At 39.7% G+C, this 13,025-nt stretch overlaps 1 protein-coding gene across 3 annotated transcripts in view; it reads right to left on the bottom strand.

Moving 5' to 3' along the window:
* The window catches only part of myom3 (myomesin 3), a 94,507-nt gene that overhangs the window by 34,377 nt on the left and 47,105 nt on the right, over positions 1-13,025 (bottom strand). For all 3 annotated transcript variants that reach the window (XM_026183599.1, XM_026183598.1, XM_026183597.1), the window contains exons 11-14: positions 10,963-11,104; positions 8,424-8,623; positions 6,268-6,321; positions 2,253-2,380 (exon numbers count right to left, since the gene is read on the bottom strand). In XM_026183599.1, coding sequence (XP_026039384.1) covers positions 2,253-2,380; positions 6,268-6,321; positions 8,424-8,623; positions 10,963-11,104 — 524 coding nt within the window. The remainder of the gene's footprint in view (positions 1-2,252; positions 2,381-6,267; positions 6,322-8,423; positions 8,624-10,962; positions 11,105-13,025) is intronic.

The following is a 13,025-nucleotide window of genomic DNA, read 5'->3' on the forward strand; positions in this document are numbered from 1 at the left end:
GATGCGTAGACCCTTTTACGACACCCAGTGATCTCACATTACTTCATCCAGCTGTACTAATCGTCAACAGCAGGTGTGTTCGGCGAACCGGATTAGCGAACTCACGGTTAGCGCGATGATTTGGTCTTGGATGTGTCATTTGATCTTGGATGTAGTAAGCGACGTACGAAGAACGGGCCCCAGGTATCTTTGTATCCAAGTCAGGTTTCATGTTTTGGTTGTTTTATGTTTATCTTTAGTTTCCCCAGTTTAGGTTACTGTTTAGTTTCACGTCTGCCTTTTGTTTTGTAATGTTTTACCAACTTGAATAAACGGCTCGCTTTCTGTCAACATTAAAGGTTTGTTCCACGTTCCCTGGTGTCTGCATTTTGGGTCCTCTTTGTGAATTCATACAGTGTGTTGCTGCATACTGTAACAGAGTTTGATCCATATTGACGTGATAGCATCACACAGATGCTGCAGTTTATCAGCAACACATCCATGATTCAAAGCACAGCCATTTAACTCACTGTAGTATTAAAGAACCCAGTTTAGATGGCATGAGCATTGTGAAAATGTGTACACTGTGGTCATAGAGTGATAGACATGTGCTGTTAAGAAGCACCACACCATGTGGTCTTCTGCTGAGCCAATGTGCTTCAAGGTCTGACATATTGATTGTTCAGAGAAGCTCTTCTGCATAACTTGGTTATAGGGAATGGTTATTTGAATTTCTGTTGCCTTGCTGTGAGTTTCAGCCAATGTCTTCTGGCCTCTGGCATCAACAGGATATTTCCACACAGAGAATTGACACTTACTAGACATTTTCTTTTTTTTCTTCAGACCATTCTCTTTAAACAACTGGGCTGGTTTTGTGTGAAAATCCAAGTAGATTTGCACTTTCTATAATACTTACACCAGCCCATCTTGTGACAACAACTATTCCATGTTTAAAGTCACTTAAATTCCCTTTCTTCCCAATTCTGTGATTGCGAGCATCTAAATGCATTTAGATGCTGCAATGTGATAAACGTAGATATATGAACTTGAAAAGATTTACTTAGAGTAGCCAGGTGAGTTTATATCTAATTGTAATTTAAATGTAGATATTTTTTAATGTCTTTTACCGTAGTAGGTGCGTGTTTGTTCAGAAATCTTAAAAGTGTAGATGTTTTCTGGATCATCGCTTCCTTAAGATGGAACTATTAATCCAGCATCTACAGAGCAACATGAAACTTTTGTTGGAAACCTGAAGGTATAAAAATCACTGCTCTATCAGGTCTGGATTGCTCTCTGTCGTCTGCTGAGGTTTTAAGTTGCTGAATACTGTGGTTGCCAGCTAGATGCAATCATTGTATTCTGTTTGGTACAGAGTAGGTAAAGTACATCAAGTCTATTGTTGCTAAAAACAGCTGTATGCATGCTGCAGGCAACAATGATGTGTGATGCTATGTGACTCGAGACTGAACCAAAACACTAAAGCTGCAGTAAAATGGAAGCAATTAGCTGAAACATGATATACTGCTTCGTAAAGTGCAGAAGCTGCAGACTCTGGTGAAAATTCTGCTGGGTTTTCAACTTACACAGGCCCATTACATTTTCTTAATCTATAATTATGGAGTTAAGGAGCTTCGGCTCAAATGAATGTTTAACATTTTACTGCTGTCCATTTCCCACATATGCATATATTTTTAATTCAGAGGCAGGTCTTTTTAAAATGAAATAAAAGCCAATTTGTAAAACTTCACAGAAGGTAATCAGTCTCATTTCTCAGATTTGTAAATTAAACTGTATAAGTTTATCTCAATTATCCAGCCATCTTAGAAATCTAAAATCTAATCATGATATCCTCATCTTTCAGTTTTTCTCCTCTTCTGGCATGAACAGTTATCATTGCGATTTTAGTTTGCAGTTCTTCAGACAACATATCACATGACTTCAGATTAACCCTGACTCCCAGAGCAGGCCACTTTTTCAAATAGCGGATCAAAACAAATCAGCTTGATAATAAACCTCTGATATGTTATAGTGACCAGTTTCAAGTCGCTGTGAGGAGATTTTCTACTGGCTGCTACAAAGATTGGAGATGTTTCTCCAAGTTTAAATTATGTTCAGATGTAATTGATCTAAAAATGATTTTTAGTAGATGCACTAAAACTTCACTTATGAGCTCATAAGATGAAAGAAGTTTAACCAAGACCCTCGGGGAGGCCTGCAGCCAATCAGAGTCTTCTAAGTTGTTGTAATATGAATATTTATGTGCCGTGACTGACCCGCTCCACGTAGAAGGTGAGCGGCTCCCTGCCTCTGGGTTCAGGCTCGGTCCAGCTCAGCACCACGTAGGTGTCGCTCACCTCGCAGGCGTGGACATTTGTGGGAGGAAAAGGAGCTTTGATTCGACCTAGAGAGCAAAGACAGGAGTAGGAGGCGGAGGATGACAAATGCAAAAGTTAGAACAAGGTCAATGAGAATGAAAATCCAAAAAAGTGTTGGCTGAGAAGCTGCGTTTGATTCTCTTTCTCTTAAAATGCTTTGCTGCTGAATGTGTGCACAGCACCTGGCTACCCCAGTCTCACCTCCTTTTCTAATACCTAAGTATAGCAGATAACATGTAGTCAAATACTTTCAGTGACACTCCAAATGATTCAAGGACAATAGAAGTGTTCAGGTTTAGCCAGAAGTGTCCCATCTGTCTCTGCACGTTTGTATTCCTTGTAGAGTTTGTAGAGCTGCAGTGTGGATCAGAGAAGAGCTCCACAGCTGAAAGAGTAGTGAAGAGAGAGGGATGGTAGAGGCAGCAAACCTTTGTTAGTATACAGAGGAGTATCTGAGCAGCAGGACACACTGTGCTTTAAAAAAAAAATTCATGTAGTGCTGCAGCAGTTACGGAAAAAACCATAAAGCCATGTAGTAAAATCTGCTGATGACAGACAAAAGCAATGATAGGCTCCTTAAACCCATTTTCTGGGAGGGGACTATTTTTAATGAATGCTGTGAAACTGTGAAGACATACACATATTTGTGTGGTATACGTGAAGAGAAATGAAAGTTTACTGAGAACACAGATATTATTAAGCAGGCTCATCGGTGGTTGTACGGGTTTTCTCAGCGGGGTAGATGAGAGAGTAATTATAACATATTTCACCTCCTCTATTTAATGCATGCTTGCATTTCTTTCATTTGTTGCTCCAGAAAGACAAGAACAGGCTAAAAGAACAACTAACACCAGTTTTACATTTATTATAAGAACCCAAAGATCCCTGATAGAGCTCTATAAACAAACAAACAAACAAACAAACAAACAAACAAACAAACACAAGTACACAGTAAAAGCCAAGCCATCACTAATAACCCCACACATGTGCTTCATAATGAGCATAACAATGCCTCCAGGACTGAGTTTTAAAGCACAGGCTTGCACAACAAGCCAACAATACTTGGTAATCAAATGATCAAATATTGTCCATAAGAGGGATGTTAATCACAGTGAATATTTTTTGGTCTCTAAATGGTTTATGTACTTTGCAGCTTTACTGTTTTTGCATTTACATTTCTTTTGAACATTTATCTGTTTATTCAATGCTGTATTGTTTGACTGTTGAATATGCTAATTTAAGGGAAATGATTTGATTTTTGTGGCTCTTAAAGTGCTTAATCAAACTCTGTTTGAAGCCAAACAATATAGTCATTTTAATGCACTCTTTTTTTTTTTTTAAACAACCAAGCAGTAGGAAAATTATGTTCAATGTGCAGCTAAAATGAGCATTTAGGGACAGTAAGTGGAATGCACCTGATTGGTGAAGTCAGTCACCTGACCTCAGTTCAAAAGAAGATGACTGCAGCACATCTTTAAATGTCAAACATAAAAGTGTTTAGCATTTTATTATTTACACGTAATGATTCAACATGGCAGACTGAAGTTTTCTCCCATACGGTGTGTATACTGTACACAAAAGGAAATGAACAACAATACATGTCTGGGAACTGTGGCGAAGATTTCTTCCTGTTAAAATGGAGTTTTTTCTTCCCACTGTCACCAAGTGCATGCTCATTTTGGGGGGGTTCTCTGTAATATAGAGTTCTCTGAGGTAACCATTGTGACTTTGCGCTATTTAAATAAAACTGAAATGAATTTCATAAAACTTACAACCTGACATCTTTGTCTGCTAAGTGAAACCAATGCCAACTTTAACCTTAATTCTTTTTTCAGTGATCATATGAGGTCATTAAAACCCTGGGCTCCTATAGTCTTTGCACAGTGCTGATGAATATATGGCCTCAAACATAATGAATACAACATCGAGATTCAATTCAATTTCAATTCAATTTTATTTATATAGCGCCAAATCACAACAAAAGTCACCTCAAGGCGCTTCATAGATACAGAGAAAAACCCAACAATCATATGACCCCCTATGAGCAAGCACTTTGGCGACAGTGGGAAGGAAAAACTCCCTTTTAACAGGAAGAAACCTCCAGCAGAACCAGGCTCAGGGAAGCGCGGGGCCCTCTGCTGCGACCGGTTGGGGTGAGAGAAGGAAGACAGGATAAAAGACATGCTGTGGAAGAGAGACAGAGGTTAATAACAGATATGATTCAATGCAGAGAGGTCTGTTAACACATAGTGAGTGAGAAAGGTGACTGGAAAGGAAAAACTCAATGCATCATGGGAATCCCACGGCAGCCTACGTCTATTGCAGCATAACTAAGGGAGGATTCAGGGTCACCTGGTCCAGCCCTAACTATATGCTTTAGCAAAAAGGAAAGTTTTAAGCCTAATCTTAAAAGTAGAGATAGTGTCTGTCTCCCGAATCCAAACTGGAAGCTGGTTCCACAGAAGAGGGGCCTGAAAACTGAAGGCTCTGCCTCCCATTCTACTTTTAAATACTCTAGGAACAACAAGTAGGCCTGCAGAGCGAGAGCGAAGTGCTCTAATAGGGTGATATGGTATGATTTTGTAAATCAGGGTCCCCAAGATGAAGATCAAGCCAAGATTAGCTTGGCAGTTCAACGGGATCGATTCAAAGTACTTATGAAGCCACTTATAAAAGTACACTGTCATTTTTATATTTTGCTTTTGTTGAAATTAATAAAAACTAGCTAGCTGTTTCTCTCAGTTTACAGTTTTCCAATACCCTATTTTATCTACAACATATTTAACTTTAAATGCAACTCTAAATGTAAACTTACATAATACAGAAGACTTTGAAACTAGAGCTTGAGACCATAAACTCAGTAATAAGGAAGAGTTAGATGCCTTTTTTATTAACTACAAAAGTCACATCCTGTTTTGGTTGTGACTTTTTTAGCTCACTTTTCTAATCTGGAGGCTAGCCTCCCCTTTTCAGAAAGCCAAAATAAGGGAGAAAGTTTCCTCTTTCATTGAACTTAGAGACCATAATTTAGTGGCTCTCAAACTTTTCATGCCATGCACTCCACCTTCAAAAGTCAAACAAAGGTCAGACCTCCAAACGTCACAATTTTTTATAGATCATAAATAATAAAAAAGGGATCCAAGTTTAATTTTAGAGGAACAAAGGTCAGTGAGACAGCATTAGCAAACTACATACATCACATTCATTCGGCTTAGTTTCTCTCCAACCCTCCCACAGCTCTACAGCATATAACCTTTCAAATATTCTGATTCTTCATTCTACACACAACATACAATCTGGACAAGGGAGTGTCCGAAGTTATGTGTACTGCAACAGAGTCAGTCTGGATGGAGACTGATCTTAGAAGTTCAGGATGTTGCAGTGCTATGTCATTTCACTTCTGTTAAAAGCTGCACACATGCACTTCTTTGTTATACATGTATACACTCCTTCTGCTCTAAACCTCCTCTGGAGAACACAATAAAGAGAGTATAAATGGACTCCCTGTGCTACATGTTTTAGATGGCTCCACAAACACAAATTCCTCCTCCCGCTTTCCTTTTTATCTGTCCGTGGGTTACATTGCCAAGGTTATCAGCCCTCTTCACAGGCATTCACACTAGCTCGAGCCATTATGTGCATTTACTAGGACACCGCCAGGGATTGTTCATTCTTTTCAGTTCTGTAAATGGAGCAAATGCTCATTGCTACAGTCATACAATTACTGCAGCTCATTGTTAAATATAATATGAAGATGCATTAAGCCACAAACCCCGAGGGATCCTGCAGGCATAAAGGAGGCACCATGCGTGCCGGTAAAACATGGATGCTGTTTTAAATCAATGGGGAAAATGTTCAAGTGGCTTGTTTTTCGGACAAAATTATGCACTGAAATAAAAATAAAGGTTCTCACCTTCCAGTTCATCTTTTGTGATAGTAATGGTCCTTCCTCTGTCCACTGTAACCACTGTGAAAGGAGAACAAAACAGATAGATATAGGTTGAAGATAGAGAGGATAGAAAGGAACGTGGTACCAGGGTAATGAAGTTATATATGAGCTTGCGATAACAATATTATTGTATTAATGTTAGAGGAGCAGCCACTGATAAGAAAGTCAGACTCAGAGAGACACAAAGAAGTGAGCTAGACCGACATGGGAGGATGGAGAGCAGGCCGGAGGCAAGTCAGCCTTCTGTCTGTCCTTCATCTGTGTTTAATGATCCACAGCATCTGACCAGAGTCCATCTGTCCTCCCAGTTACACACAGGCACGCACACACTCCACGATCCACATCGCATCTTATTAATTGCTCATTCCAACATTACACCGTTGACCAAACAGAAAAGCTTTAAAATACGTAATCTTTTAGGAAATAATGTGTTCTACCCCACAATGTAATTAAGAAGCTGTCAGAGAAACAACTGCAAAAGCCCGCGGCTCTACAAAGTGAGATCTAAATCTGCACACCTACATCTGTTCTCTCTGGTAGTGCTGATTTCCTTGCAGGTGTAACATGGCAACTGAGGCAGATGAGGTGAATAAACAGTAGGAACGAACTGATAATGCATTGTTGATGCTCCCTGTAGTCATTTGTAGATGCAGATGAGTGACAAATTAAAGGAAAAGCCTGAATAAATAAGTGGGGATACATAGTGCACGCAGATGCTTCCATGAAAAGGCGCAGGGGTCGCTCAATGGCTTGATGTGTTCGAAAATAATGTAAATCATATGCTGCGATCACAGTCAGCAACAACCTAACAGCTGCATACGATTTTGAGCCCGATTTCAGACAGAATTGCCCAATGATTAAGCTGCATTTCTATCTTTTTTCTGCCATTAGGTCCACTCTAACTAACTACAAGCGAGAGGGAACATATTTTTTCTCTAATCACTCACTGGAGACAACCATATCCACCTGAATCCAAAGGTATTTTAAGTTGTTGTCCTTGGGGCAGGGTGCTAGCTATGTAAAGTACCCCTTGATAACAGTGGTAAACCCACCCATTGTGCTGATTTGGTAGGCATTTGTCCTCCAATAGCACTTATGGAGCAACTGCATTTGCAAACCACAGTGCTTGATTATGTCTGCTATGTTTAGTGGAGGAATTTAAACTTTCTTTGACTCTGGCTCTCAAAAGACCATAAATTGAAATATGTAGAAAAGTGCTGAAACTTCAAGGATCTTTTCTAGGAAGCAGGAGTCTGTTCATGTGGAGCTATGAGTCAACAGCTCTTGTTTGAAATGTACTATATAAATAAAGGTGACCTAACATTAGTCTGAATGAAGGAAATAATGATACACTGACACCTTTTCACTCTGGCACACGCCATGTTTTCCTCTCATTACCCACAATGCAGCTTGAAAGCCAACAGTTTAGTCAGAGATTTAAGTCAGTAAAGTCCAGATGAAAATCTCAAGGTATGAGAAGAAATTCTTCTTCCTTCTGACTCTATAATCTTACATTTTTGGTTTTCAAAGTAGATCAACTTTCTCTAGAGCCAGAAAAGCATCTTTATGCATCTTTTGTCAGACATCCAAAAGTTCTACCAAAGAAAAACACTTTGATGTGTCATGCAAGTTCCCCCATTTTTACAAACCACATGAAGTACATGAACCTGACAGCTAACTGATAGGACAGTTTTAGTGCCTGTGATCTTACATCATCAAGGCTGCCCAAGAGACAAAATGACATCTTAGAGACTGGGAACATTTTCTTTATTTCTTTATCTTTTTTTATGAACTCAAACAATTAATTAATTATGATTAAGGAATAAATACAACTGCATCGCAAAGCCTGATTCAGTAATTTATGGAATTTCAGGAGAGTGTTTTTTCCACTTGCTAATTGATCGGGGAAAGTTCCTCCACTTAAGCACTCGTGCATATTTGTTGTGCATACTTTGGCATTATTTATGATATCAGACGCCAAAAAGACAAAGCTCTTGAGGTATTCTGCTGGTCAGGTTTAAATTTCACTCCACAAATAAATTAGACGATGCAGGAAAAACCAGCAACATTAACACATTTTAAAGCTTTTTATATGTCAGTGTTGATGTTTAATGTGTTACCCATAGTCCTGGTGTGTTCCAGGGGGTCTGCAGTGACGACGGGCTTCGTGGCTTTGGAGGGGCGCCCTGCACCGGCCTGGTTCACACTACGTACTCTGAACTGGTACAGAGTTCCTTCCTTCAGCCCAAACACTGGGTAATGGCAAATCTTTTGAATATCCACATTGCAGCGCACCCACTCACCCTGGCTGAGGTCACATCTGAAAAGGACACACGGTGCGAGGGAGAAGTCAGTCCTGAAAATACAGTAATAAAGAAAAAAAAATTGTACAAGAAAAACAAAGAACTAACCCATTGTGTTTGAACAACACTAGGTGCAGTCTGCGGGGTACAGTATTATAACACCAATTCTGAAACACTTTATCCCACATAACAGCCAGTATGTACGCCACAAAAGAGTATAATTGTGACCAGAGAGCATCGCGAAAATAACAAGGCTCCAAAAACAGAACAAAAATGTTTTTTAAGTACAAGTCCAGGCTCAAATTGTACGACATCAATGACAAACTGTTGCCACTTTTCTAACCAGACGGGGGGGGGGGGGGGGTTGCTAGGGAACTGGGAAGTATCCTACACTTTGTTTCGTTGTTCAGTAACCAGTAGCGTTTAGAGCTGTGTGCTGTGACTAAAGAAGAAAATACACAAACGAACATGAAATGCAGAAATGCAAATATATGAGCACACATGTTCAGGTGATCCTGACTGACTGATTTTGGTGATAGCTCCAGTAGCTGTTCTCCTCAGAGAGCCTTTGAGTCTGCTGTTAACACACAGTTGAGGGTTGATAATTACCATGTATACCATCCATCTCATTAGGGCTCTGCCAACTTAATATGTCCAATTCAAATTCCTCAGCAGCAGAAGCACACAGAAGGGTTAGCAGTGTAGGCTTACTGTTGGTCACATGTTGACTTGCAGTACAGGAAATCACTGAGAGTCCAATCTAAAATAAGCATTTTAATGAATGCCAAATCAACGTGAGCTCACTGTAGGAGATCCAATCTCTGTGCTGGATATTTCTGGCAATGAAAACCTGTAATCTTTTCGTCAATACTTTTCTTTCGTTGTTTTACTGAATTCAAACATGCACACAGTCTGAAAAGGTAGCGTAGTCAGACTAATTGTCTCACAGTTCATCAGTTGATTAAGTGCCTGTTTAAATGACATAATCAGCTGTCATTTTAATTGATATTTAAATGACATGATAAATCACCAACCAAAGCAATGACTTAATGTAGAAGCTTAATGTAAAAATCAATATGAACACAATGAAAAAAACAAAACAAAAACAGTTCTGACAATCGAAATTTCATCAGTCAATTTTCAAGGTTAAAAAAAAGAAAGAAAAAGAAACCCTGACATTGCATTTGCAATATGTAAAAAACATGAAGGTGACTCGATGCCATGGTTTGCTGTGTGGAAGGCAGGATGTAGGACCCAAATGCAGGACTCACGGACAATGAAGGAGTGAACTAAAGAAGGCAGCATTATTTTGGCTGTAAATGACTCTTCATACAAAAAACAAAGCCTTAAAGCGAGGAACTAGAAATACAAACTAAAATCAAAACACTAAGACACTGGGAAGCTAAGGAACTAAACTGGGAAACAACTACAAGGAGCATGGAGGAAAAACACACAGAGTAGTTAAGGTACAACGTGACAGCACACTTGCTCAGTGTGTGTGAGGACTACAATACACAGGTTGAAAACCGAGAGCATGGAAACGGGTGGAAACACAGCTGGGACTAATCAGACGTAACGAGACAGGAGTAAAGCAAAGCTCCAAACACTGAACACAGAACACAAGACTATCAAAATAAAACAGGAACCACATGACAGGCACAAGTGCACGGACTTGATACTGAACAGAGGGAACACGGAGCACAGGGACAGGAGTGACATGAGACACGACTGACTGGGGAACAAGAAAATAAACATGAAGACAGAACTAAACCTACACTGAACATAAAGGGCACATGAACAAAAACCAAGAACTAGAAATCAAGAAATACTGCAGAACTTAGAGCGCTAGAAATACAAAACAGAAACCACAACACCAACAGTGATAAACCATGATGTAATCAAAAACTAATAATAACACAAAACACTGGGTCACTAGGACCGTGACACTCTGTCTTCTGGACAGTGTTGTGTAATATAGAAAATGATAGGAAAAATTTGTCCGAATACAGAGGTGGGGTGTACCTCACCTCTAGCCCTGGGACATGCTCGGGTTTGTTGAAATCTAAAAGTGTGTGGACACATTTGGAAAGAAAGTGCAGATGGATGTGATTGCACCAAAGCTGTTAAATCATTAACTTTTTAAAAGGGAAAATCTAGAAATCCTAAAATATACAAAGAAGCACATTTCTATGTCAACAGGATAAACACCTGCTCAGTGGACTGTTGATTTGCCAACACTGTCAGCTAGTTTTCAAAGGTCTGAAATAAACTTTCAGTGTCAGCTTTCACTTTGTTTTACCCGATTCATTTGAACCCAACGGAATATTTGAAGTAAGCGGTACATCGCGATTCTCACCGTTCCACATAATATCCCTGCACAGGTGAAGCTCCATCAGCGCTGGGCGGCTGCCAAGTCAGGAAAACGTAGTCCTTGTTCACGTCAGACACCTGCACTGCGAGAGGAGACGCGGGACCGCCCACCACTGCAGCCGATGCATCTATGGATGTCAGCAGAGAGTCAGTTAGCGAGAAGAAAAACGGCATAGAAATATTCAGCCCCCAGCTATGTACTAATAACTGAACTGAATTTGTGTAGTTCCAATGAAAGCTGAATGAACCAGTAAACAAGTCAAACAGGAGCAATTTGTCCCAGCTGACAGAGAAGTTTGTGATGTGCTGCTTTTTTCACATTATTTGGAATATATTTATTGGATTTCCAGTTTAGCACTCAACTAAATCGTTTACTGTGGAAACACAGGGTTTGTTTTTCCAACAAACAAAGTAGGAGAAAGATAGTGAGCCAAAGGAGGAGGAGATGTGTAAAACCAAGGGAAAAAGGAACTGGAAAGTTTAATAATAGGATCTACAGCAATCTAGTTCATGCAATCGATTCAAACATATAAGCCTGAAAGTAAAAAAAATGGCCACCAATCCTGGGTTTCTTAAGTTTTCATGTCTGCAAGATTTTCAGAAAATTTGACCTCTGACCTTGAAGTCAAGATCACTGAGATTCCTGTCCAAGATTTTTAGTAGATGCACCTATGGCATCAATTTGAAAATCCTACATTGTGTCAGTCTCAAATGATCATGTTCACAAAGTTGGGCATTCATGCCACCCGCCTGCCAGTGACGACAATATCAAAAACGAGTTTTGCTTTGTTGACCTGCTATTGTGTGTTTCTCCTAATGACCAAAGGATTATCAATGATTTTAAAGTAATCAATAGTTGCCACTCCACATGTTAAGTTACTCCAGGAGATATTCTATATAAAATAAATTCTGTGTGCTCAAATTGGAAAGATTAAAAAAAAAAAACAGTGTCTCAAGTACCTGATGTTCTTTGATCCAGTTTTTTTTATCCAAAAGAACATGTGAACAAATGTAATTCTTCCATTTCAGAGCCATTAGTGACAGTTAAGTTATGGTTTATTAGAAAATTGTTTAGACAGAGATGGAATCATTGCTAAAAGACGGGGTGGTAGAGAACGTATAGGTACAAATAAGACCTTCCATGAGCTCTAACTTGTTTTGACCAGCCACCTATCCCACATGGTGATCTCCCTGGAAAGTTTACCTAAAATGCACCTTTTGAAGTCTTCTCCAGCAAATGATCAGAAAACAGATCAAAGTTCACCGGTAGCAGTCGTTTTTTTCTGATGATCTACATCACAGACCCTGTATTAGTGAAGTTTTGCTACTTTAAACTTGATATATCCCACGATACTGATGCTCAAAGCTGGTTATGGAAAAAGCTGTTCTGAACACAAACAAGACTTTGGCTTTAGATTTTGATATTATAACAGATCAAGTGTGTGTTAATCTCTGAACTTTCAAATCTCCTGCCGTCTCAAATTTGACACACACACACACACACACACACACACACACACACACACACACACACACACACACACACACACACACACACACACACACACACACACACACACACACACACACACACTTGTTTTCATGTCTTAGTGAGGACATCTGTCTGTCAGCATCTGACATAATGCTTTCCCTCGCTGCTCACCGCAACCCTAACCATGAAACCCTTACCCAGGGGTGTCGAACTCCAGGCCTTGAGGGTGGGTGTCCTGCAGGTTTTAGATCTCATCCTGGGTCAACACACCTGAATCAAATGATTAATTCATTGTCAGGCCTCTGAAGAACTTTAAGACATGTTGAGGAGGTCATTTATTAATTTAAATCAGCTATATTGGATCAAGGACACATCTAAAAACTGCAGGACACCGGCCCTTGATGCCTGGAGTTTGACTTCCGTAATTGTACGTAATTGTAACCTTGACACCAAAACCCCATTTTGACCCTCAAAAATGTCTTCAAACTCGTGGGGACGGGAATTTTGTTCCCATAAGTGACTGCTGGTCCCCGCAACTAATTTCTGTCCTCACAAAG

Source organism: Astatotilapia calliptera, chromosome 11, assembly GCF_900246225.1.
Source record: "Astatotilapia calliptera chromosome 11, fAstCal1.2, whole genome shotgun sequence".
NCBI classification, from domain to species: Eukaryota; Metazoa; Chordata; class Actinopteri; order Cichliformes; family Cichlidae; genus Astatotilapia; species Astatotilapia calliptera.